The sequence below is a fragment of the Tympanuchus pallidicinctus genome, unplaced genomic scaffold (genome assembly GCF_026119805.1).
Source record: "Tympanuchus pallidicinctus isolate F22 unplaced genomic scaffold, pur_lepc_1.0 scaffold9, whole genome shotgun sequence".
NCBI lineage: Eukaryota > Metazoa > Chordata > Aves > Galliformes > Phasianidae > Tympanuchus > Tympanuchus pallidicinctus.
The window spans coordinates 15,745,139-15,771,833 of NW_026294813.1; the positions used below are offsets into that span (position 1 = coordinate 15,745,139).

Here is a 26,695-nt window from a genome sequence, read left to right on the forward strand (position 1 = left end):
CGGCATTTCCCACAGCTGAGGAACTGAAGCCCACCCTACCTCCCACCAGCTCTCCACTATCTCTCATCTCTTCCCATCTGACCTTGGCAGCTTCACCAGCATCTGTTCCACTCCCAGTTCCCCACAGCAGTTCTCATGCACCATGAAATTATTCCTGCAAGGCTCTGATCTGCAATGAGCCCCCTGGGTGATGCCATCTCATCCTATGGTGTAGGGCTGAAGTTTTGTCATGGCCCTTGAGAGCAGAGTGGAGTGGCTGGACACAAGTTCCATGTGTGGTGGCTCCTGGGAATATTCAAGACCAGGCTCTGAGAAACCAGTCCAAACTGTACATGTCCCCGTTCATTGCAGGAGAGTTGTACTAGATGACCTTTAAGGGTCCCTTCTGACTGAAATGATTCTATGATTCTATAATGTCCAAGTTGGGCAGTCTAAAAATTCTGGCTTGGGAAGCCAGTGAGACAACCATTGGGCAACCATTGCGTTTTGCTTCTGGAGTGAGGAAATCTTTTGTCATCACTGGAGCTGAGGACAGAGGCAACACAAGTTTTGGAGCTATCAGCAACTGCCCCAGGCAAGGTGCAATCACCCATGAGATACTGTAGAGTGAGGGTGCTAAGAAGCTGCCTGCCATGCTCTACTCCAGATATGAAGCAATTCCCAGATTTTGAAGAGGAGGTTTGCAGATCACCCAGAACCAACAGTTCTGGACACAATCTGCTTACAAGGCCATTGCATCTCATGAAGCCTCCCTGCTTTTTATGGACTGTGGATGTGAGAGAACATCCTTAAATTTGTATTTCCTATTTTCTTCCAGAAGTGCATAGACATTTTAAATGATTCTGGTTCTTATCCCCTGGATTCCTTCGTGCCAGGTTTGGGAAGAGCAGGCAAGGTCAGTGCTTTGCATCTGCAGAGAGGGGATGTCAGCAATGCGCATAGCTGTGTGCATGAGAAGGCAAGGAGCTCACAATGGGCCTCTTAGCACTGCACAGGTTATCTGTCACTTCTTGCTATGGGAAGATACCAGAGGTCCCCTTGCCAAGCACAGGCCAGGTCTGCCCTACTTACTGAGCTGGAGTTGTTGTTAGAGCTGACACCACTCAAGATTTACTTCTTCCTGCGTGAAAGGAAAGTCCAAACCCTCACATCTGAGTTAATGAAACAGTCTGAGGAGACAACAGTTCCTGGCGCTGCAAGAGCTTGCATTAGTGAGCTGGGGTTACAGAGAGCTCTGATCAATAAATATGTTGCCACGGCTTTTCGAAGCATCCATCACTTGTCAGGAAATGCATTTAGGCTAATACCTGCAGAGGGCATAAACCAGCCATAGGAATTAAAACCTGCCACATGCCAAATGGTAATGCACAATTTAATGATCACAGGATCTGATAAATAAGCAAAACTGTGAAATGAACAAATACACTCTGGCATCAACATCTGCAACACAACCTGTCCGTGTTCAGAGTCTTGAGATTAACCTGCAAGGTGCTCCTCCAGGCTCATATGTCTGCTGCACACAAGCAGCAGCCCAGAGAGCCCACAGGGCTTTCAGATCCAACCCCTTGTCATCCTGAGCACTGCTGCAGGCAGATGCCTCATGCAGGGATGGCTGTGGGTCAGGGCAAGGAGCCTTTCTCCCCAGCCACACTGAGTGAAACGGTGAGAGATTTTGGATCCGTAGAAAGAAAAAACTTCCTGACAAGAAGATTTATGAGTCTGTAGAGAATTTTATCCCAAGGAAAGCCTGGGACATTTGAAACCAGATGAAATAGCACATCCAGAGATGCAGATGGGGAGAATGTTTGTGCTGCAGGAGGCTTGGGCTAGAGGGAACTAGGTGAGGCACTGCCCATTATTTCTGATCTACTGTGTTATCTATTCATGCTCTCCTGCTACATCCATCATCAGACCCTCTTTGGTTCTTATGAACTTGAGAGGGGTCTCAGGAGACAGGCAAAGCTGTTTTAGTAAGTAGGTGTTTAAGTAAGTAGGTGAGCTGGAAGGCAGCTTTAATTCAAGCTACCCCCCAACAACTACAATAAGGGACATAAAGAAAAGGTGTTTATGGCAGCACCCAAACCTCACAGAGATGAAGAAAAGAAGCATAGAATATTGCAAGTTGAAAGAGATCCATAAGGGTCACTGAGTCCAACTCAGTGGGTCATACACCAATTAGGATTAGGCAGCTGCTCCTCTAGCCCATGGAGCAGAGACATCCTCAGAGCCTTTCTTCATGTAGGGCAGCCCCTGTTTTGCCAGTGCCTCTGCAGTGCTTCAGACTTCACCTCTGGTTTGGATGTATCTTCCATGGCTTGCTCCCTAATCAACCCTTCATCTACTTGGAGGACAATCCTGTTGCAGAGTTACATGTGGTTACTTAGGCAGCAGAAACATGAACAATACCATCTGGGCAACTGACTTCAAATGAGATTTGCCTTTCTCCATCCATCTTATCCCAAATGAGGTTTTTGACTTCTGAGAGTGCTGGATGTCCCCTTCTCCCCACCCCTCAGTACTTCAAGAGCTGCATGGGCTCCCTGCCATGTCCTCTTCCAGACAGTGCCAACTACATAGTATAATTTTTGGGAAGTTCTCGTGACACCATGTAATCAGGCAGTGACATGAAAGAAGAAGCTCTCATTCCCAGATCCTGTGGCATGACAGGTGAGGAATTAGGACAAATTATAATCAAGGAAAGATTCAAAAGAGAAAATTGCCCTCTGTGTCTTCAGGACCACTGTTACTATAGCAGGAGGCGGGTGGGTCTCCAGCAAAGCACACGAGGACATTGCACTCCAAAACAGGCACTTCCCTTGTCCCCATGTACTGCAGGGTGTGCCCCTTCTTGCCATGCAAGCCCAGCATCCCAGCAGCAAAGGAAGGAACAAATGTAGAGGTACGAGTGTCTCTTGTGCAAATGCAGAACAGATGTTTCAGCAAAGACCTGAAAAATACATATTTAAAAAAGTAGAGGAATTCTGTTCCTTTTTACTTTGCTATTGCTGGATTTTTCTTCTTTTTCCCCCTGGAAAATGCTGTCATGAGTCTGATGGCTGCGCCAGTGGCTCCCTGCAATGTCTCAGCATGGGACGGATGAAGGATTCAGGATGCACCAACCCCCTTTTGGGATGACTTATCCAAAAGCCGAGCTCTTTCATTTGACATCTGCTGTGGGGGAAGCCAACCCAAAGAGAAGAGGATCTTTGCTGTTTCACCATCTTGCAATAATTCAGGATAATTGCGGGGAAAAAAAAATAATACAAAACAACCCCAAAACCCGAAGGAGCAGGGGAAGAGAGAACAACTCACAAGAAGAAAAAATATCAGCCATTCCTAAACACGGTGCAGTGGTGCAGCCAAACCAAACAGTAATGATTCATTGACCTGTCTTCACCCTCCGTTTCTCCTATAATGAGCAAAGAAACCACAGAAATGTGGAGCCGAGATCGTTCTTTGCTCCCAGGGAACAGGGAGGAGGATGTACAAGCTGCCACTGCCCTTCAGCAGACTGCTTTGACCCAGCTCCTGTGTGTTCCATCCAGTTCCACCACCAGTCTCCATGCACATGGCATCTCAGCATAAGCTCTCTGAGATGTTGGCTCCAGCTTTCTTTCTCCCAGAGAACACGATGAGGAGGTGGAAACAGCAGCCAGGTCTCTGCTCCTCCCTTTGGTGGAGCCAGCTGGATGACAGTGCATGTGCTCCTGATCCAGCCCTGCTCATAGATCAATCTGCAGTCACCGATGCATCCATGTCAGGCTGGAGCAGTGTTGGTTCCCACTCTTTGTTTGGACATCCTTATGCATGGATTGCTGGGCAACATCACACAGCAGAAAGCCAAAGAGACATGGATGGGGTCCCTGGAGAAGGAAGGCAGACCGTGGCTCAGCTCTTGTGTTAAAAATGACAGGGAGCCTGAAAAACATGTATGGATGTGTGCCCTGCAAACAGCAAAAGCTGAGTGCTCCTTCTTCTTCCATCTCCAAGGTTCAGGAATCCTTGTGCTTCCTGCCAGCAGCATGGGGAGGGACTGTGCCCTCACTGCCTGAGCTGCACAACACAGAATCCACAGAGACAAGCCAAACACCCTGAAGATCATTCCTGATGATGTCTCTGAGTCTGTGCTCACTCACTGATCTGCTGTGGAGCTCTGTGGGGCTCAGACCCTTATTTAATGCAACAGATGTCTCTCTCTGCCCCTCATGGTGGTTGATAGTCTCCAGAGCCTGCCAGCAGGTGAGCAACTCAGAAACAGGCTGAAACCCAAAAGGTCCCAAGCCAGGACCAGGAAAGTCCATTTCCCAAAACAGTTTAATCCCAAGCATGTATCTGAGGCCCACCAAATCCCCCCAGATGGAATCACAGAAGAAGGACAGAAGAGATCTACTCTCCAAAAGAGACCTGAAGCAAAGAGAGGCTGTGGGAAGAGTATTACTAGCATGGTATCGAGGTGAGTTTAATCTAAGCTTCTGTCCTTGTTGCAGATACCTGCATCACTTCCCACATGGCAGAAAGAACCGACCCTGCTCATTCAGCAGCCCCAGCCAGGCGCTGTGTGAGTCTCGTGAGGACCAGGTCTGCCAAGTGGCTAACAATGTCCTCTCTTGTTCAAAGCAGCACTCGTCAATGTGGCCCGTTGAGGATATGAAAAAAATTCAATCAGCTCCAGCAGCTCAATAACACTTTGCTATGGACTTCTGCAGACAGGCAGCAGGGACCGCAGGGAGCCGTAAGAGATGCAGGAGAACTGAAATGGGGTATCCCTGCCGGTTATATTTCATTTTCACGCTGTCTCTGCAGCTTCTCGTTTGAGCCAGGAAGAAAAGAGGCAAATCCTTGAAGACAAGCTGCTTTCTGAGTTTCCATTCCTTGGCCCCAGGGATCTCTTCCCGTGCTGCCCCCACGTCTCCCAGCGAACAGCTCAATGTTTGTGGAGGTTACTCACCCCCTCCAAGTGGAAATACAACTGCGTAGCTTCCCAGGGGACTGGTTATCTTGTTAGATTTGTAGAAGTGTTTAACAGGTTACTTAGCCATATGCCCTCGGATTATCTCAGGCATTGTCTCTCCATCGGCAGCATCACACTGGGCTCCAGCTAATTACCTCTAGCTCACAGCAGGGCAAGTGGTGTGCACAGCTCTGGCACAGACATACAACTATATGTAGGCACACCACCCTCTGCCTGTCTCACAGCTGGGCTGAGCATCGCCTCTTCCCTTCCCTTCTTTAGAGATGTGAGGTAACAAAGCAGCTGCTGTAGACATGGGGGTCTGCCCAGAGCAAGACGTCACCTCTCAGTGAGAAGGAGGGGATCATCCCCCTCTGCTCTACCCTTGTAAGACCCATCTGAAGTACTGTGTTCAGGTCTTGGACTCCCAGCTCAGGAATAACGTAGAACTGTTGGAGCAAGTCCAGAAGGGGTCGCAAAGATGATCAGAGGGCTGGAGCACCTCTCCTGTGAAGTCAGGCTGAGGGAGCCTGGCTTGCTCAGCTTGGAGAAGAGGAGGTTCAGGGGATACCACATTGCAGCTTTTCAGTACTTGAGGAGAGCTTACAAACAGGAGGGGGACTGACCTTTTACGTAGCCTGATAGTGATAGGACAAGAGGAAACAGCTTTAAACTGAAGGAGGGGAAATATGGAGGCTAGACATTAGGCAGAAATTATTTACTCAAAGAGTGATGAAGCACTGACAATGCTGCCCAGAAAGCCATGGTGCCCCATTCCTGGAGGTGCTCAAGGCTGAGTTGGAGGGAGCTCTGGGCAGCCTGAGCTGGTGGGGGCAACCAGCCCATGGCAGGGGGTTGGAATTAGATGGACTTCAATGTCCCCTCCATCCCAAGTAATTCTCTGATTCTCTCCTGCCACAAAGGACGCACTGTCCAAAAACATCCCAGATATTCCAGGCATCTTGATGTTTCTTAGCCATTCCTTCCTTCTAGGAGTTCTTCAGGGTTGTGAGGGAGCACCATGCAGACCCCATCCTACAGGTTCCCAAGAGGTCATCACAAATGCTTCTCTTCTTCTCTGCCCTTCATGGTGCTATGCAATCTCTCCATGACACCAATCACAAGAGATATGTTTATATGAGGACAAGTTTAGCACTGATAATAACTTTCTGCTTTAGGAATTGGACAGATCGACCAGAGGTGAAGCATTGCTGGACATGCTGCTCATCAGTGTGGAGGAAATCATTAAAGGCGTTAAGGTTGGAGGCAATGTGGGCTGCAGTGACCATGCTCTGGTCGAGTTCATTATCTCGAGGGATGTGGGCCTGGCAAAGAGTGGTGTCAGTACCCTGAACTTTGGAAGAACGAGCTTTAAGCTGTTCGATGGGCTGTTGGCCAAGATGCCCTGGGATGCTGTCCTTAAAGACAAAGATGTTGAGGAGAGCTGGCTACTCTTCAAGGATACCTTTCTGAGAGCACAAGAGCTCTCCGTCCTTCTGAAAAAGAAAGTGGGCAGAGGAGGGAGGAAACCAGCATGGCTCGGCAAGGTCTTGTTGGGCATGCTGAGGGCAAAGAAAGGTGTGTACAATCTCTGCAAATAAGGGTGTGTCACCTGGGAAGAATACAGAGATGCCATCCGGACTTGCAGACATGGGATCAGGAAAGCCAAGGCACGGGCAAAACTGAACTTGGCAAGGGATGTGAAAAACAATAGGAAGACATTCTACAGGTACATCTACAGGCCAAAGTGAGTGTATCTCCTTGGGTAAATGTAAAAGGAGAGCTGGCTTCAGCGGGCGAAGAGAAGGCCGAAGTACTGAATGAGTTCTTTGCCTCAGTCTTCACCAGCGGCCAGGATTTCAGTATTTCTCACGTCCCTGAGCCCTGCATCCCTAAACCTCTAGGTGGTGACGGGTGGTAACCCCCCCGCCCCCCACTGTAAGGGCAGAATAGGTCCAAAACCACCTCATGAGACTGAGTATGCACAAGTCTATGGGGCCGGATGGAGTGCATCCCAGGGTTCTGAAGGAGATGGCTGAGTGGTTGCCAAGTTACTCTCCATCATATTTGAAAAGTTGTGGCTATCAGGTGAGGTCTCAGATGACTGGAGGAAGGGTTACGTCACTCCCATTTACAAGAAAAGGAACAAGGAGGACCAAGGGAACTACAGGCCAGTGAGTCTCACCTCTGTGCCTGGAAAAATCATGGAGCAGATCATCCTGGACAACATGTTTGATCACATGAGGAATGAGCGTGTGGTCTGAGACAGTCAGCACAGCTTCACCAGGGGAAGGTCATGCTTAACCTATCTGGTGGCCTTCTATGATGGAGTGACAGCATCAGTGGACAAGGCGACCGATGTCATTTAGATAGACTTGAGCAAGGTCTTTGATATAGTCCCCCAGTGGTCTGTCTTGGGACTGGTGCTCTGTAACATCTTTATCAATGACATCGATGAGGGAATTGAGTGCACCCTCAGTAAGTTTGCTGATGACACCAAGCTGAGTGGTGCAGTTGACACAGTGGAAGGAAGGGATGCCAGAGGGCCCTCGACAGGCTGGAAAGGTGGGCCTGGGTGAATTTAATGAGGTTCAACACAGCAAAGAGCAAGGTTTTGCACTTGGGCCAGGGGAATCCCAGGCATCCATACAGACTGGAAGGAGCAGTCCTTGAGAGCAGAGAAGGACCTGGGAATCCTGATGGATGAAAAGCTTAACATGAGCCAGCAGTGTGCTCTTGCAGCTCAGAAAGCAAATGGTATCCTGGGCTCCATCAGAAGAGGGGTGGCCAGCAAGGACAGGGAGGTGATTGTCCCTATCTACTTCGCTCTTGTGAGGCCCCATCTGCAGTACTGTGTCCAGGTCTGGAGCCCCCACTACAAGAAAGAAAGTGAGCTGTTGGAGAGGGTCCAGAGGAGAGCCACACAGATGATCAGGGGGCTGGAGCACCTCCCCTATGAAGACAGGCTGAGGGAGCTGGGCTTGTTCAGCCTGGAGAAAAGAAGGCTGTGGGGTGACCTCATTGCAGCCTTTCAGTACCCAAAGGGAGCCTACAAACAGGAGGGGATCAACTCTTTGAAAGCGTTGATAACTGCAGGACAAGGGGAAATGGTTTTAAGTTGAAGGAGGGAAGATTGAAGTTTGATGTCAGGGGAAGTTCTTTACAGAGAGAGTGGTGAGGCGCTGGAACAGCTGCCCAGAGAGGTTATGGATGCCCCGTCCCTGGAGGTGTGCAAGGTCAGATTGTATGGGGCCCTGGCCAGCCTGGTATTAAATGGGGAGGTTGGTGGTCCTGCAGTGGCAGAGGGGTTGGAGATTCATGATCCTTGAGGTCCCTTCCAACGCTGGCCATTCTGTGATTCTGGGCTTCTGTAAAATAGAGCTGGCAGGGCCATAGGGGAAAGGGGACAGCCGTGTGGGATGGGGGCTGTCACCCTGCGGAGTAATGAATGTCACCAGCGTGAGCCACATGCTATTAAATCCCTATTGCATGTTCCAGCCCACTGCACCTCCTGTGCAATTCATAACTGCTTAACAAGGCCACCAATGGTAAATTAGCCAAACATCAGTAAGCAGGGAATGTGGTCATCACATTCATCCTGTTAACCGGTGGCTAATTGTCTCATTGTGCCTCCCGCCTACTAATCAGAAAATAACTGTCTCCCATATCTTACCACTATCACACTTTAGAAAGGATCCAGGTGGCAGATGTGTTTTGCCAGTGCTTTTCATGCTTCTGCACACACCCTCCAAGTAGTAGCATCAAGGGACTGGCTGTCCCCATTTTTGATAGTGGCACTTCAGAGTTTCCTGCACCTATGCCAAGACCCTTTTGCCCTCCCAGCTTCATTGCAGGGCATAGAAAAAGGCAATTGGATGCCCTGCTCCATGGTGAGCTGCTTGCAAAAGTTTTGGGTGACACACAGCTGGAAACATGCCCCTGAGTAGAGGAGCAGGTGCAATCTGAGCCTGAAAGGTTCTGAAACACACTGAGCTACTTAACTCAGCTGCCCATGCTCTGCTTCACACCAAGAAAAAATGCACTGCAAATGCTTCATTTGATTGGAGACATACAACTTTTTTTTTGGGATAACCCAAAACAAATCTCAGTGCAATTCACAAGAACAGCAGAGCACTTCATTCTGCCTTGCCTAGCACTCCGTCGTACATGCGGCATGTCTGGTAGCTGAATGACACTTCTTGGAGCAGAATCATTCCCCACAGGACCAAAAGTGAAGGTCTCTCCTGGGAAGACAGATAGTGATGTGCTGGAAGGAAGAAGCCATGAGAGCAGGGATAGAAAGGGAGGACTCCTGAAAGCATCCTTGAGCACTAGGGATAATTAAGTGGGCTGCCTGCCAAATTCTCCAGATGTTTAATTAATGCTGCAAGACCCCTGCTCATCTGGCTGATTCTAGTGCTAAAGACTCCCCGTGTTAGCCTCAGATGAGTTCTGCAATGAATAGAGACATCTAGTGAGCTGCTGGACTTGGAGCTCGTCCCACTGGCCTCCCTCCTGCCTGATCCCATCACTCCATGTGAGACATGGACCCAGGCATGCAGATCCACAGTAAGACATAGACCCAGGAATGCAGATCTGTAGGAAGCCACAACAGTGCTGCACAGAGTTCCTGAGAGATTCCCACCCCATCCCCACTCACAGAGATCCCCCCAACCCATGATATGGCTTCCAAATGAGGTGGGAACTTCAAAGACATGGAGGAAAACAACCGTGGTCTGAGGACAAGCTTGGTAGATCCCACTAGCTGTGCTGGAGCTTGCCATGAATACATATTTACTTTGAGTACTGGCTCTGCTGCAGGCATAAAGTAAAGCATGGTTGGGGGACATGCTGGCACAGCATGAGTGATCATGGGAACTGCCCAGAGCATAAAAACAGCATCAAATGTGGGCAGTTGACATTGCAAGCTGCAAGATTTCTAATGAAGAGGGCAACTCTCTTGCACAAGCAAAGGTTGACAGCAATGACTTCGAAAGAAGACCTGTCCTTCTTTCCCCACTCACCAGTCATTTTTGCAGGCTGAACAGCCATTTGTTTCCAAAATAACAACGGAAAGCAATCTCATGGAAGTCAAAAGTCATCATTGCCCATTTCAAGCTTGAAGTACTCCTTCAAGATTCTTTCTAGACATGGTTTTGGTAGCTCTTGGAAACCAACATTTATAGAGCGTTTCTCTGTGTGATTCAGAGGTTCTTGGCACCAGAGGTCTTCACATAAAGCAGTTTGTGTCTGAGACCACAAAAGGATCTGTAACACTTTACCGTGTCCTCCAAGGCAGTGGTGAAACCAAAACCCACTGTGACATGACTATCATATGCATGTAGGGACAGCTAAATCCCACCCTGACACTGTTTACCTGAAAAAGGGGAAGGACACTGCAATGGGAGCACTTTCTAGAAGAATTAAAATGAGATAAAGAGACAAAGAGCCCATGTGCGTTTGTAGCAAGGCAGACATTTATTGGTTTACTGGAGGTGCTCTTTTGAATACTTAAGTTTCTTCTTGCAGAAAAAAGCATTTGAAAAGTGAAGGAAGGGGGTGATCTTCACAAATAGAAGACTTGTTCAAATGAGGAACTAAAAATACGTAGGCTCTGGCAGATTTAATGCAAGCGGTAAGACCAACAGCAAAATGATCACAAAGGAAGGCAGCAGAAGAGCAGAAAGGTTTTCTTCCTGGTGAAATGAGCCAAGAGGCCAGGACACAAGGCTCTGTGGGTGGAGCATGAAAGCCCATGCTGCTCAGTCACTCATAGATGGGCCTGGGAATGAGGCACACAGATAGGTGACCACAGCTTCTGCCAACATCACACACATAGGGTTATCAGAAAAGGACTTGATTTTGGAAAGCTGCCAGAAGATCTGGCACAGATCTGCTCAGCTGCGAGATGACAGATGAAACAGACAGACAGTGAACACCATGAAAATAAGCTGATCTGTATTGTGCTAGTGAGCAGGGTGTTGCTGCTCTGCCTAGCAGGGAGCAGCACTGAAGCAGAGGGGAAATGAGAGCAAAGCTGCAAACGGCGCCACGCTGTAGTGTAAATCTGGACCCTATGAGTGGAATGTGTCCTGCTGCTCACTCTGCTCAAAAAGACCAAATGGAAAGGGCCCAAGGTGGGGGACAGAGGCTGGGTCAGGACTGCCTCGTCCAGCAATGTGCAGTGGGAAGCAGAAGCAACATTTACCCAAGCATCAAGGTCTTGCTCGCCCCAAGGCGGGAGAGCAAGCAAACCTGGAAACCCAGAATCCATCCCCTCCTCTGCAGGGATTTGACCTCACATATCCCATAGGCATCCATCAGCCTCCACAAATACTCACTGGATCCCTGGGCAGGTGTCTCATCCCTCCCTGCATCACCCAAAGCACTGCAAAAAACAGATCCATGGCCATGATTCCCTCACCTCTTGTCTGCAAATAAGTCAAGCCCTTGGGTTTGGGAGATAACGAGCTGGTGGTGACCAGCTTGAAGAGGGAGAGCTGGCTAGAGCAGCTAGCCCAAACACTCAATTAAAATGAATTATAATGCAGCTTCTCTCAGCCCTGATGCTGGGCAGCTCTCAGCAGCACGGCTGGTGATGTCTGCAGTGAAATTTGTGCCAATTTTGCCTGGACAATAATGCCTGGATCAAAGGAGCTTGTGAAAGAAATTAAATGGAGTATGGATAGGTTCCCTGTGCCTGCCTGTTATAAATACACACCACAAATGTTAGCTTTTAGGCTTAAATTCCACCTCCTGAATGAGCTATTATTTCAGCACAGCCAAGCAGCCAGATGAGATTCTTGCTTTTGTATTTTGATGAGTGAAGAGGATCTGACATCTTGGATGCCTCTGATCCAGCCCAGAGCTTTCTTCTCTGACTAATCAGCTGCGCTCCCTGCACCTCAGCCGTAATACAGAGCAGCAGGAGGCTCTGGGTATTGATCAGGGAGTGCAAAACCTTTACTGAAAAGTGCCCGGCATCCTCAGGGAGCCATTCTGGCTTTGTTAGGATGTCTGCGGTGCTGGAGGGATGGAGAACATTGTTTGCAGCAGAATCGAGTGCAGCACTCCTCCCTTTTTCCTGGGCAACACACTTCTCTCAGCGCAGGATTTAAACCTGGAGGGAGAAACACAGCATCCTCCTGGGACGTTGCTGATGAGCACTGTCTGGGGTGCAGAACAAAGCATTTCTGAGGTGGTTCCTTCCCCCTCTGCAGGGATGGGTGTCTCCAAGCAGGCAGCAATGGAAGCAGATGCCAGCAGCTGTTACATTCCATAGAGCAATGGTCTCCTTTGGGGAGGACAGTTCAACAAAGAACCAGTTCTCCATACCACTCAAGCTCTAGAGTTTTCAACTCATTTTACTGGGAGCCAAATCCAACTTTGACTCAAAACAGAGACTGTCAATGGCAGAATCAGACCCAGGCAGGGTGGTTCATCCTGACATAAGCTCTTGTTCCTGCTCTGCAAGGTCACAAGCAGGGGAAATAGTTCCTTTGCAATTTCAATGTTTCCGTTTCGATTGCTCCTTTGCATCTGAAATGCAAAAAGAGCCACATCCTACAACAGTAATCTCCATCTGCTGCTGAATTGCATTCTCCAAACCAGTCTCTGCAGTGTGCTGCTTACAGCTGGTGAGGTTGAGAAGAGGGCTATGGCTCATGGGGCTATGGGAGATGGTTTGCCCCAGGAAAGCTGCAAGATGAGCTGCCATGAGCCATGGGCAGCCATGGGGGGTGCTAGCAAAGCACCATTTAATCTGAAGATGAGCCAAAGCTGTGGAGAGGCTGCATTCTCCAAATGATGGTTTCAGGCTGATGGAAGGGGAGCAGCTCAGCACGGTGACTGCACAAGAAGGGGCCAATGCTCAGTGATCCCCTCCTGCCAAAGCCACCTTGCTGCCTCAGTTTCCCCTTCTCGTGACAAAGGGTGCTTGTTGCTGGCACAGCAGGTGGGCAGGAGGCCATTGGCATGCACCACTATGCCCCGGTGGCTGACATTTCACAAGGCAAGATTTCCTTCTCAGCACCACAGGAGGAACCTCCGGCCTCACCCATTGGCAGGGACATTTCTCCCTTATCCTGCCCATCGAGGCAGGAGGCCAATTTTGGCAAAGACTCCTCCTGCTGGGAGCCAGGGGCAGCCCACCAGCTGGACTGGTAACAGCCTTTTTTGCCACCATCCCTTCCCTTCCCCCTTCCTCCCCCATCCTCATCCTGCTACCAAAATTGAGGGCTTGTTTTCATGTCCTTGTTGGTTTTGGTTTGTTTTTCCACAAAACTATTTTTATTCATGCCCCGATCCCAGCCGTACTGGGGATTGAGTGTTTCAGCCAAAGCAATAAGAAATAAAGAGCAAAGAAAGTGAATAGTGATCCAGAGGATTTCAATAAATTAAAAGGAAAGAAAAAAAAAAAAAAAAAAGGAGAAGTAAAAAAGCCATAGCCGAGCTCAGAGGAAGCAAGGCAATCAGAGCAAAAACTCTCAGCTCTGCCAGTTCCCGTTTGGTAGCAGATCAAATTCTCAGCCTCTCTTGTCCAAAAGTATCAGCTCCAAAGTCTCCCTTGCACTCCCAGTGGAGGTGTTTCCAGGCTGCAAACAGACCTGCTCCCACATTCCTGGTGTTGTTTTACCCAAATTGCCCTCTGTCAAACTGCATCTCACTCTTCCCACCTGCTCCACACCATGTCACCATCCCTGGAGGTTTTCAAGAGGGGTGGAGATGTGGCACAGAAAGACATGGTTAGTTGGCTGTGGGGGCGGGTTGAGGTTGGAATGGATGGTCTTAGTGATCCTTTCTAAGCTCAGTTATTCTATGATTCTATATCCTGAAGACAGGCCCCAGGACAAGGTGACCTCAGGCTGCCAGCAGGTCCATCTCTCAGCCAGGTGGTTTGTAAGAACCGAGACAACATTTTACACAGAAAGAACACTTGTGGTGGAGACTCCTGTCACCAACAATGACCAGCTGTCCTATCCAGAGGGTTAATTTCCCTGTGTAAATTTTATCCTATGTCAAGATATAAGAAAAAATGTTTTCTTTATGGTAAGGGCAGTGAGGCACTGGAACACTTTTTCCAGAGAGGTGGTGGATGCCCCGTCCCTGGAGACACCCATGGTCAGGCTGGACGGGCTCTGAGCATCTGATGGAGCTGTGGGTGACCCTGCTTACCGCAGGGGAGTTGGACCAGAAGAACTTTAAAGGTCCCTTCCATGGTTCTATGATCCTATGAAGATCCCAATGAATGAGATTTTTGGGTTCCTTTAATATTCCAAGTGTGTGTACAGTTCTGGAGAGATGGAGCATCAATTGGGGCTTATTTCCTGTACAAGCTATGGGCCCATCTGGCCAGTTGTCTTTTGCAGATGCTGAATTCATGACCAAGAACTCTTTTCCTACTCCAGCCTCTGCAAGCACACTTCATACCCAATCTCCTTTCACCTATACTGTCTTGTCTGCCTGAGATCTGTATTATCCCCATAGGCTGCTGGCAGCTGGATGTGGGACGAGCAGTGAAGTCAGTTTAATATAATTTTCCTTGTTATTATCTCTCAGCTTCTCCCAGCAATTTGCTCAGATTTCTGTAAAACTCCTTCCCAAACAAACCCCTGCCCAAATCAGCCCCCACGACCACAGAACTCTATTTATAACCAAGATCCCATTTAACAGATAAATGAAGGGAACTCGAACAGGATTTAAGCTAAGCAGTTATCTGTGACTGGCGGACACGTGTGCATCACATTATATTTACTGGGGGCAAGGAAGGCAGGGAAGGAAGAGAGCAAACAGCTGCCTGAGCAGACAGATAGAAACTGGGAGCATTCAGTTACTGTGTGGCTCTGGGAAACTTCGGGAGAGCAAAACCCTTCCCAGGATGTGGGGAGCATCCTGCTTTCTCTGGGTACCTCACAGGAACAGCATCACCTCTCTGCTCCCCCAGCAGTGTATCATTTGCAAGGGCTTTTCTTGTCTTCCTGGCTGGTTATAACCATCTAAGACGATGCACTTAACAGGGTTGTGAAATCAGCCATAAAGTTTACTGCACTACATCAATGTAATGCCCTGCAAAGTTAATACGGAGATACCTATTTTATAACAAGGACAAATAAAAACATCCCCCATTAGCCCCTGGCACAAGGAGCTTTGTTTCTGAAGGCCAGATGCTGCAATGAAATGGGTGGAAAATATTAATACATGTATGTATGAAGCCACACGCATATACATCCTGGTACATTTACATATATATACATATATAATGAGACTCCTGGATTTGCTCAGCCATTCTGCAGCCTTCAGAGCACTTTATTTCCACACTGCAGGAGAAACTGGCTACAGATCCAGAGGCTCTGCTATTATATCATGTCAATTTTTCATCATCCCAGAGTCCCTTGTCACGGAAAATGGATAATTTTAAGCAAGAAATTGATCCAAGGTCAGAGTTAAACACGTGAACATAAACACAGCAAGGAGTAACATGTTCCCTATGCAGAGCAGGGCCATTAAGGGACATTTGGGATTTTGAGTGTGGGAATACCTTTGGTGTCTCCAGGGAATCAAGTTTCTGCCAGTCATGTTCCCACAGATTGAGGAGCTCCTGGACCATGTGTCCTCATCCCCCTACCCCTATCCCACCCGTCTCAACTTCTTGAGGCCAAACATCTCTGCAGCCCTGCTCCTGATCTCTCCAATTCCTCCTTCAGCACATCTCTCTGTTTTCTGTAGTGTTCAGCTCAGCAGCAGAACACAACGGGAGAAAGAATGGGTTTTCCCTAGGTCTCTCCTAGTCTCTGCCCCAGATGCCAAAAGCTAGCCCAAAAAAACACCTAGAAGGTGAGACCCTGGGAGTTGTTTTTCAGCCTGAGAGGGTGGATAAGGGCATCCTGGCTTGGCAGTTCACTCATGCCTATGTGACCAAAGTACATCACGCACGCACATAACAGCACCTCCTGAGTACAGAATGCGCCCCAAACATCTCAGCTGAAGCTCGAGTCCTCATCATCTGTGGGATTAAACGTAGGGAGGGTGTTGACCCTGAGCAAGAAGCCCTCCCTGCTGCCCTGCCCTCATCCTTCATCCACCATCACCCCCACGTGTCCCTGCAGAGTTGGCATTATTAGAGCTATTACAGTTTTCAGTTCTATCATGAAGTGCTGAAAGATGTGAAATGGAAGGTATTAAACATAATCAGAGAGTGGAAAGACTGTGTCAGCCAGACCTGCAGGCATGATAAGAGGTTTTGCCTGTTTTTCCTCCAGATGATTGCCGCTGTCTGGCAGTGTCATGAGCTGGAGTCCAAGAGAAGGAAGCAAATGCCTGCGTCCAGCCCAGGAAGCATTGAAGAACTGCCTTACCATGGGGCAAGTGCCTATGGAAAGTCCAGTGCCAGCCTGTTGCTAGCATGACATTAAAAGCCTCCGATAAGAAAAGGCAGAGAGGTATCAGTTATACATCACCACCACCTGCTGGTACCACAGGAAGGGTCCCAGTCACCAAGGATCTACTGGTATGGCCACCCCAAAAACCATCCGGCACCCCAAAAACCATGCAGCAATTCAAAGCTGTTGCATTCTTCAGAAGCACTGCTGCCTGCATCAGCATTTGAAAGCATGTGTGCATCCAAATCCTGTGGTCAGGAAGAATCAGACGTGGCTGGTGAGAGGAGGATTAAAGATTTAAAGAAAGGTAAAATAACTAAGGCCTTGCTTTCAGCGCTTGAGAAGAATAGGGATTGTCAGTTTGGCTTGCTCTAATTTTTCACAGAGATTATGAATTTGGTGGTGAGGGATGATAGCATTGCTGTGATGCACTTAGGCTCTTGTAAGCTTGTTGATCTGCCCTGCCTGACAATGGTTAATAAACCCGAGCAACACTAAATCAATGTGGCACACTAAAAAGCAGCCAATAAGGGGGCCCAGATATAACTAAGGGAGCTTCTCTGAAGGAGCATTTCTTTTTCCACCTTTCTTTTAACTTTTTACATACTGGAATCTATAAAGTCTTCCATGACACTTCTTCAGCCTGACTAAACTCTACCCTTAGCCTGTCCTCATAGCAGAGATGCTCCAGCTCTCTGAGCATCCTTACGGCCTCCTCTGAATCAGCTCCAACAAGTTCACATCCTTCCTGTACTGGAGGCCCCAGAGCTTGGTGCAATACTGCAAGTGGGCCCTCATGAGCAGCAGGGGACAATCACTGGTCCGTGTCACCGGTGAAGTCACTGAATAGTATGGGTCCCAGACTCCTGAGGGACACCATTGATTACTGGTTCCTACCTGAACTTTGAGCCACTGACTATAACTTCTTGGATGTGGATATCAAGCCAATTTCAAATCAGATTTTAGCAAATATTTCTTCTCCAAAAGAGTGGTCAGGCATTGGCACAGGCTGCCCAGGGATACGGTGAGTCACTGTGCCTGGAGGTGTTCTAGAATCATGTGCATGGTGGGGATGAGTTGGCAGTTGAATCAGATGATCTTAGTGGCCCTTTCCAACCTTAATGATCCTATGATTCTGCCATTCTGCCATTTTATCCCTCTAACAGTTCATCAATCAAATCCACATCCCCACTGGCTTTCATGTTGTGAGGGACCAGATCAAAGCCCTTGCACGAGTCCAGGTAGACGGCATGTGTTGCTCTTCCCTTGTCCCCCAGAGCCATCACTCCATCCTAGAAGGCCACCAGATTGGTCAGCATGCTTTGCCACTGCTGAAGCCTTTCTGGCTGCCTCTAACCACCACCTACCTGCCTTCCACATGCTTCCACATAAACTCCAGGAAGACCAACTTCTCCAGACAATCAGAGAAATGCCAAAATCAGGCTCCTGCCTCTGCCCACCTCCCTCCTCTGTGCATCAGGCTCCTCTGCTCCTGCCCTTTGCCTCAATATGGCCAGTCACTTTGAACGGAAACACTTTTTCATCCAAAAAATGCCAGTTCATCAAAATACTTCCCAAGAAAAAGTCACTTCAAAGGAATTTCTCTTTTCAAAAATCTTGTGGGGAAGGAAAAAAAAAAAAAAAAAAAAGAGAGACGCAGTGGTTTAACTATCCTGTTTCAACAGCTTTAAATGAAAAAATAAATCTTTTTTTTTTTTTTTTCCCCATGAGTGCCAAATGACTTTTCATTTAGAAATGGAAGATCATTATCATCTTCAAAAAAAAAAAAAAATCAAATAGCAAAGGGTGACATCAAAAGAAAATCTCTGGAAAACGTTAAAGTGAAACAATCAGCTGGGTCCAAAGCAGCAGGCGGAGCTCGGCTGTGCCCTGCCAGGTCTCATCATGGTTATAATCCCTGCTTGGGGCAGGAAGGGATTCCTGCTTCCTGGTGAGCACCTCAGGGAAGAAGAGCCATGCTAACTTTGGGCAGCTCTTTCCAACTGGACTTTGCCCTCTGGTTGCCTTCAGTTGGGGTACATGCTGGCAGCCCCCGGCTGTCACCCTCAGCCCTCAGCTGTTACAGTTTAGGCTGAGTGGGGAGCGGGAATGCCAGCAATCCAGCATCCAGAAGGGGATCCAGGCCCTGCTCAATATCGAAAGAAGAAGGGCTTTGAAAGGCGTACACTCATTTTCCTATTTCGTCCTCTGCCAAGAAAACTGGGGGGATGGAGGAAGGGGTGAACGGGTGGGGGAACAGCGGAAAAAATGTCTTGGCTGGGCCCTCTGTGCCTTTTATCTCATGGGCAGCCTGCCGAGGCAGGGTCTTCCCCTGCTGAGCCTGCTGGCAGATCAAACAGAAGTGGAGAAGAGTTATAGCCCCCCCACAGACCCCTCCCGCAAGGAAGTGAGAAAAGGAGAGGAAGAAAGAGCAAACAGCCCCATGATGCCCACGGTGCTGTCCCAGCCTGGAGAACTCATTCCAACCCTCTCAGAACTCACAGGTGTCCCCCATAGGGACCCTGGGGAGATCTGGAGTTGCCCCCATGGAGGGGAACAGCACTGCTGCATGGCCTCCAACAAAAGGGAAAGTCCCAGCATCTCCCTGGGTCCTGCTGTGCCTGCTTCGCCATCATGTCAGACCATTCTGAGCCAGCTTCGAGCAAACAGCATAATTAAATGCCTTTATTCCAAGGACTCCCTCTGTGTGTTTGTGTATTTGTGGATTAGCTGCTAATACTGTAAGAGGCTTTATTGCAACTAAATTGATTTCTTCTTTTTTTTTCCCCTCTCTTCTCTTCCCCTGTATTTTCTCCTTCCTGCTCACCAGCCCATGGGGACCATCGCCTTCACCAATCAAGAGCAGAGTAAGGACTGCAATGGGGCAGCAACCACAGCAAACCTCTAGGCAAGGAGAGCTGAGGGTCTGATGCTGAGAGCTTCAATTGATGGGGGGACATGGCTGCAGGGTACAGTGGCACTGGCTGTGTCCATCATACAAGCAATAAGGGATGACTTTGCCAAATGTGCAAATTTGTGCAGATCTTGACTGTGGAATTTTTTTTTTTATCTTGTGGGCTTGTTAACTCAAAGGTTACAGCAGATTTAGGAGGAATTCCTTGCCAAGTAGGCTCAAAAGACATGAGTCGGCAGCACTCAGCATCACACAGGGATCACACACCCCATGGTGATGGGGAGATGCGAACACCTGGTCACCAGGAACACCCAGAGGATCCCAATAACTCCTCAATGCAGTCAGTAAAAGTAATGAGGCTAATAAAGGCAGTCATTACCAGGCAGCAATCTGTGTGCCTCTCCAGGCTTCCCAGAATGGGGCACAAACTGATACTGCACCTTCCTTGTTTCTCATTCCTTCCCTCCATCCCTCTCCCCTCTCCTTTCCTGGGCAGCAGGAGTGGAGGCCATAATTGAATGTGGCTGGGAGCAACGTGAAGCAAAAGGCTGTTGAAAAAGAGAAGAAATGAGGGTACCTGTGGGATTACATGAGCCAGAAAAATGCAAAGCCTGCTTCCAGCTGCCCATAAAATAGATGCCGTCTCCTCTCCCATTGGCAGGGTTTGGCTGCACACAAAAAGGCTGGGAAGAGGATTTTTATGGAATTTATTTATAGGCTGGACGAGCAGCCATGTGCGTGTCCTGGATTTCTGCCTCATACCATGTGCTGGGCATGGCAGCAGCAGACCCGGGGACAAGCAGCAGGGCTGGTGATCAAGCCATGGCCATCCGTGGGACTGTCCCTGTCACCCCGCACGGCTGCATCGTCAGCTCTGATGGATGTCCCCAAGGAGCCCTTCTTCTGCATGTCAACAAAATAGGTTTAAAAATGTCACCAAACTCCATGCGAAGCTCCACAGTTGACACTTCAAGGAGCACATTTCATTAACGGGTGGAGGGGAGAAAAGGGAGAAAGGAGGGGAGGAAAAAAAAAAAAAGTAAAAAAGGAAAAGGAAAAGATTACCTTGCTGAATTAATCAGGCTTCACTGTAATGTTCAGGCTCGGATTTTATTTCCTGTAATAAGCCCATTAATACGGGTGTCTATAGCGCGGGGCTTTTAGCAGCAGGCACCATTAGTGTAACAAGGAAGGGCTAATAGAGTTTTATTGGAATTTTTACTCCGACATCACAGCCTTTTAAAACAGCTGTCTCAACAGGCATTATTATTCTGATTAACATTTAGACAGCACAAATCATAGTGATGCCCTTGGTGTCCTGCAGGTTCTATCATAATCACTGCAAAGTCCCCGACGCGATGGCTGATCCAGGCTGGGGGGTGAGGGGGATTCGGATGTTGGCGGGGACAAGGGCTTCATTTCTGTTCTCCTGTGCCAGCATTTCTAAGGAGCTGGGGTAGGTCCTGCTGTTACCGACACACAGCAGAAGCAGCTGGAATCTGACGGTTGCTTTTTGAACATCCCTGATCCTTGGGGGAACTTGAAAATGGGGTGGAGACGGTTAAAAAGCAGCAGGGGGTTATTTATGAGGGCTCTCTGTGATGAAGCAGTATGTACTCAGCATCAGGAAATTTGGGACGATGGGGCAACTCCCTGCTTACTGCCCACATGGTCACTGCAGGGTGATGCAGCTCAATCGCTGCCCGTTTCAGGTGCATAACACGTAAGATTACATGGGGCTGTGTTCCCAAAGCCCAGGCAGAGCCCAGACACCCAGCAATGCTCTGGGCTGCCCAGCATAAGCTGGGTGCTGTGCCAAGAGTGGTTCTGGGTGGATTTGGGGTTTTGGTTTTGATTCTCCTGGCATACCATGGCTGTCCTTAGCAGGGAGCTGATTGCTGCAGGGCACAAGGGTGTTCAGCATCTGCTTAATTTTTTGTAATTATTTTTCATGCTAAGTGCCTGATGGTATCTTTCAGACAGAAACAGAGGGGCTTGGGCCGTTCCCTTTCCCCAGGAGCTACAGGGCCTTCATCTCTCCCTTCCTTCTTCTCTATCCCCCCCCAGCCCCTCCATCAATTCAATCACAGGCAACTGGAGGCAAGGGGAAACTCAACAATAAAGGCAAAAACAACAGTAAAACTAGAGTGAAATGACAGCCATAAACCCTGTACCGGCAGGGACAGTAAAAGTGCAGTTTGGCAGGAGCCAGCAGGCCTGCACTCATACTTTTTTTTTTTTTTTTTCTTTTTTCCTGATTAAAACACTCTGGTCACAGATTAACTTCTTTCACGCAGTATTTATTGTCTCACCTGTGCTGGGAGGGAGGGAGGTGCTCTGGGCGCAGCAGAGTTTGGGCTTCAGAGCTGGCACCAAAGGGGCCCCAAGCACTGTGACCACGTCACACCGAGCCTGCAGATTGCGAGGCCGGGGTCTGTAGGTTGTGCAGAGCTGGATCACGCTCAGGATCACAGCAATGATCCTGCACCCAGCTCCATCTCATCTGCCAAAATCATACCCTCCCTGTGATGCAAGCATGGCTGCATCTCTCCTGGCTGTGTTTTCCCATCTCTTCACACCCCACTTAAAGGTACCAAACCCCTAAAAAGCCACTCCCTTCCTTCTACAAATCCATCTGATGTCCTTCCTTGAATCTTTCACTTTTTTGGGGAGGGAAAGAAAAAGAAGAAATTAAACAAAACGAAGCCCTCATAGTGTCTTGGCGTTATTTCAGCAGTACCTGTGCTCCTCAGCACACACCACCTCCCCAGCTTTCATCCTAAATCACAGCACAACAAACAGGCTGTTCATTAGGTTCTGTTTAATTAAGCAATACAGATCCTGCCCTGATATTTACAATCCCACTTGCTCTGATTTATTAGAGAAAGAGTCTCGTTTTTAAAGACGGTGACTGTAAAGTTTAATACCGCTTGACTTACTGCAAGTTTCATTTACGGCCCCAGGCTGACGCACGGCGGGCCAGGCTGAGAGCTGGTGGGCTATTAAATCAGAGCTAACTGCGCGTGCAGGGGGATGACGAGCCTCGTTACAACCGGTTCGGCGGCTAATTACCCCAATCTGGATTCCCACATTTAAGCCAATTCGTTGCCACTTTTCCACGGCCCTGGGGAAGAGCTGGGCAGGGCCTATGATTGCTGTGAGCGTGCACTTGTTGCAAGGAAGAAGGGAAGCAGGGGGCTGCAATGGTGGCGGTAGTCACACTAACATGCCGCCATCCACCACTTCCTCCCAAAAATTCTGGAACCTGCTGGACATGGGGGAATAATGATAGGAATGTCTTATGGGCTCTGCGATGGGGTCATCAGGGGCAGGATGGGGACACTGGAGGGGATAGGAACAGAGAAGTGAGGATGGAGACACTGGATGTGATGGGGACATCTGGAAGAGATAATGGGCACATCACAGGGAGGACGGAGACAGCATCCAGCCTTCCACTGGCAGGGATGTGGAAGCAATGCATAGGCAGGGACATGTGGCACTTCCCACAAGGCACTGTCTTGACAGTAGCAGATCAGTCCTGTAGAGGAGAATCTCCCTGCTTGCAAGAGATTTCTGGCCCCCAGGGGACCACTTTCAGACTTCAAAACTCTACGGGCCTCATTAGGGAGTTATGAGAATGGCTCTTCGGTGACAATTAAAATAGAATTGCATGCGGATGGGGCAGCAGATGGTGCTCCATACACTGGGCATCCCCATAGGACAAACCCCCAGATCAGCTGTAAGGCATCATGGAGGAGATGGGGCTGCTGGGGGGAGCAGAGCATGGAGCTGCCTGCCGTGTTCCCCGGCCCACACACGGCATCCAGCCCCACGCTGCACCTCACGCTGCATCCCAAGCACCCAGGCAAGCAGGATGAGGGCTGTTTCCCCAGACAGTGAGAAGGAAGAGGAGCGGTGAGTTTGCCAGCTTCTACCCCTGCCTAGGAGATGAATGCATCTGGGGCAGCCTCCTGCCTTCCACTCCTCAGCCTGCAAGGCAGCTCAGCAGGCCCAGAGCTCCCCTCAGGAGGACAAGAAGGCAATGCAAAGACAACAGCGGGCAGCTCATCCGCTGCAGCCCCCAGGTTACCTCCCAGCAGCTGTGGGTCCTCCTAACAGGCCAGAAGCCAGCAGGGCACAGCCAGAGGCACTTTGCTTGCAGGTTTATTGGGCAGCACTTCCAGTTCCACCAGTAAGACCAGACTGGGAGGAAGACAAGCCCTTTGGCATAGAGACTGCAGGGATGTGACAGGATGAGGGCTGGGGAAGCCACAGTCCATGAGGAAGCTCAGAAGAAGCCGACAGACCTCAGCCGAGCTCTTCGCCACAGGCCTGGGCAGCATCACACCGTCTCCTGAGGCTTCAGCTTGTAGTGCACCTCGGGGAGGGCTCTCAGCCGCTCTGCAGCCTGCAGGGACCAGACACAAGGCTGGGGCAGTTCAGCAAGCAGCCAGACCACTCCCTGAGCTCCCCGTGCCAGGCCAGCTCCTCACCTGCTCAGGGGTGAGGTCCCGCTGTGCCTGTGCTAGCATCTCATAGCCCACCATGAATTTGCGGACAGTAGCAGAGCGGAGCAGTGGTGGATAGTAATGGGCATGGAGCTGCCAATGCCCACAGTCCTCCTGCAGGTGGGGGCCTGTAGGGGCTCCTAAGCAGGGTACAGGGTCAGGTGTGCAATGGGAGAGATGAGGACAGAGGGGCAAAGGAGACGGGACACTCACCATGCCAGCCCATGGAGTAGGGGAAGGAGACTTGGAAGAGGTTGTCGTACTTGATCAGCAGCCGCCGCATGATGGAGGCCAGGCCTGCGGGGTTGGGGGCAGTGAGTGCACCCAGAGCTGGTCAGGACCTCCAGTGACACTTGGCACTGGTGACAAGCACGAGTGATGTGCCAGCCACTCCCAAAGTCAGCACCCCAAGAGCATGGAGCATCGTGTCCTTCATTGTCACAAAACCCCATAGAGCTCCCTCCCAAAAAATAGCCCAGGGCATCACTCACTGTTCCTCTCGCTGTCACACAGGTCCTGCAGGCGGAGGACATGGCGGCGGGGCAGGAGCAGGGTCTGGAAAGGCCAAGTGGCCCAGTAGGGCACAACCACCAGCCAGTCCTCATTCTCCACCACCAGCCGCTCCTGTGGGACACAGCACTCAGGGAATGGGGACAGGGACATCCCCCACTTAGGGACAGGGGGACAGCCATATCCTCACCTTACGTTGAGCCTCCTGCTCAGCGTACTCCAGCAGCATGGGCACACCATGCTGGCTGTGGTGCTGCCGCTGTGTCCGCTCCTCCAGGCGCGCCTCGTTGGGGAGGAAGCTGCTGGCCCACACCTAGCAAGGACACAGTGCTGTGTTATCAGCTGTCCCCAACGAGCTGGCCCGATCACATCCCCCAGGCACTCCAAGATACGCCACAGCACCTAAATTCAACCCTACAACCAACCAACCACGGTTCCGTGCTGCCACCAGGTGGGCAGTCCAGCATGCAGCAACCACAAGGGACAGTCCCCAGCAGAGAGGGGACAAGAAGGAGACTGACACCACTGCGCTCCCATTTTCCAGGGGGCTCTGTCCTAGAGTGGCCCCTGGGGTCACAGCCTCACCTGGCAGTGCGGGTGTGGGTTGGAGCAGCCCATCATTGCCCCTTTGTTCTCGAAGATCTGTGGAGGAAGCAGTGTAGGGGGTGACAGGTGACAGCACCCCCACCCCCACTGCAGGGAGAAAATGCTGTCCCCAGCATAGGGGGAAACCAGCACAGGAGAACAGAAGCCTGATACATAGGGGCACCAGGTGAGGTTGAGGGACCCAGCCATGGGGCTCCAGCAGCACCTCCCCTGTGTGCCCCCAGGGATGGGGACACATCTCCTGTCCCCAACAGACCTGCACCCAGGGATAGGAGGCCCCCAGCTCTGCCTCCAGTTCTGCCCACGCATCAATCACCGCCCGGATCTCCACCAGTGACATCAGGGGCAGTGTCAGGTCGGAGTGCGGGTGGAAGCACATCACCTTACTGAGGAAAAAGCCCCACATGGGTGAGAGTCCCAAAATCAGAACAGGATTGCAAAGGAAAGCAACAGAGCTGCCTGTTGCTAGAACTGGAACACTCACCACACACCACGGGCAGCTGCCGCTTGGAACAAGGGGTGGCCACTGTCATCTGGGGGGGAGAGAGAGAGTAGAGGGGGAATTTGGGCAGCGTCCACGCCCCTACAGCCCCCCAGAACCCCTGCAGGAATTACCAGGTTCGGGGGCATCTGGCTGCAACGCAGGGAAGTCATTGGGGAAGACAAAGGTGCCCTCGTAGTTCGGGTTGACCTGTAGCGGTGAGAAATGGAGTCTGGGGATGGGGGGTGAGGCACAGAGGGAAAAACAAGATCAGGGTGCCCCATGGTACCTCACCGTTGGCCCGGGTGGCCCCAGGGCAGAGAGGGTTCTTGGGGTCCCAACGGGGCACGTCCTCGGGGGGGGGCTTCTCCAGCTGTCCGTGCCAGGGCCGCTTCACACGGTGCGCAGACACCAGCACCCACTCATCCCGCAGCGGGTTGTAGCGGGAGTGCTGGTGCTCTGTGGAATGGCAGCAGGGTCACTGAGGGGGCATGAGTGGGGGTCATTCCATTCCATGACTGAGGGGACACGAGTGGGTTGGAGATGTGAATGGGTAGGGAGATGACTGGTGGGACACAAGCAAGGGACACGACTGGGGGAACACGGAAGGGAGAACTGAATGGGGGAGTGTGAGCGGAGTAGGAAATGAGTACGGGATGACAGTAAGGAGACTCAGGTGAGGGAGGGGACATGAAAGGGGAACACGAGTGATAAGACTCAACTAGGAGTACACAAGCAGGGGTGGGGACATTTGCTGGATACAAGTTGGACAACATGATTGGGGGGACATGAGCGGGAACCACAGATGGGCCATGGGCACGAGTGTGTGAAGAGACGAGTGGGGAAACATAAGTGGGGTCACTGCTGGGGTACACGAGCAGGGTGGTGACACAAGTGGGGCACGACTGAGAGGGAGGTAAGTGGAGGAACATGAGGCAGGGGAAGCTGTGGGAGAGGCTACTACGGGGACACGAGTGGGGAGAGACGAGTGCGAGAACACGAGCGGAGTGGGAAACATCTAACGAGGAAACACGGGCGGTGGGACTCGAGAGGGGTTAGGGACTTGTGCGGGGACCCGAGCGGTGGGACAAAAACGGGCGACAGAAGCGGGGGACACGAGCGGGGCGAGGACTGCCCCTCCTCCCCGCCCCGTGCTCCCCGGCCCCGCCGTACCGCTGGCACGGAAGCCACCTTCGCCTCCCCCCGCCGCCGACTCCATGCCTCCGCCGCCACCCGGAAGCCCCGTCCCCGCCGGGCGGTCCCGGCTCCGTCCCGCCCCTTCGCGCCGGCGCAGCGCAGCGGCCGGGAGCGGCGTGGTCTCGACGGGGCGGTCCCGGGTCGTCCCCG

At 50.6% G+C, this 26,695-nt stretch overlaps 1 protein-coding gene across 2 annotated transcripts; it reads right to left on the minus strand.

The window, feature by feature from the left end:
• Positions 1 to 22,049: 22,049 nt before the first annotated feature.
• Positions 22,050 to 26,632, minus strand: GALT (galactose-1-phosphate uridylyltransferase). 2 transcript variants are annotated; one of them, XM_052670627.1, is made up of 12 exons: positions 26,522 to 26,632; positions 25,638 to 25,807; positions 25,483 to 25,558; positions 25,352 to 25,400; positions 25,124 to 25,253; positions 24,847 to 24,903; positions 24,452 to 24,574; positions 24,243 to 24,375; positions 23,965 to 24,048; positions 23,737 to 23,891; positions 23,551 to 23,651; positions 22,050 to 23,446 (listed from the first exon to the last, which is right to left on the minus strand). In XM_052670627.1, the coding sequence occupies exons 1-11, from the start codon at positions 26,565 to 26,567 to the stop codon at positions 23,586 to 23,588; spliced, it is 1,089 nt and encodes a 362-aa protein (XP_052526587.1). In that variant the 5' UTR covers positions 26,568 to 26,632; the 3' UTR covers positions 22,050 to 23,446; positions 23,551 to 23,585. The 2 variants fall into 2 exon arrangements, with proteins under 2 accessions (XP_052526587.1, XP_052526586.1); XM_052670626.1 differs by having other exon boundaries at positions 22,050 to 23,651.
• Positions 26,633 to 26,695: the final 63 nt, after the last annotated feature.

Excerpts from the sequence above, each read along its gene's own strand:
- GALT (XM_052670627.1), bottom strand. The coding sequence starts at position 26,567 with ATGGAGTCGGCGGCGGGGGGAGGCGAAGGTGGCTTCCGTGCCAGCG. Across the intron at positions 25,254-25,351 it reads GCAGCTGCCCGTGGTGTGTG|TAAGGTGATGTGCTTCCACC; the intron begins GTGAGTGTTCCA and ends CTTTTTCCTCAG. Across the intron at positions 23,892-23,964 it reads CTACTCCATGGGCTGGCATG|GAGCCCCTACAGGCCCCCAC; the intron begins GTGAGTGTCCCG and ends TACCCTGCTTAG.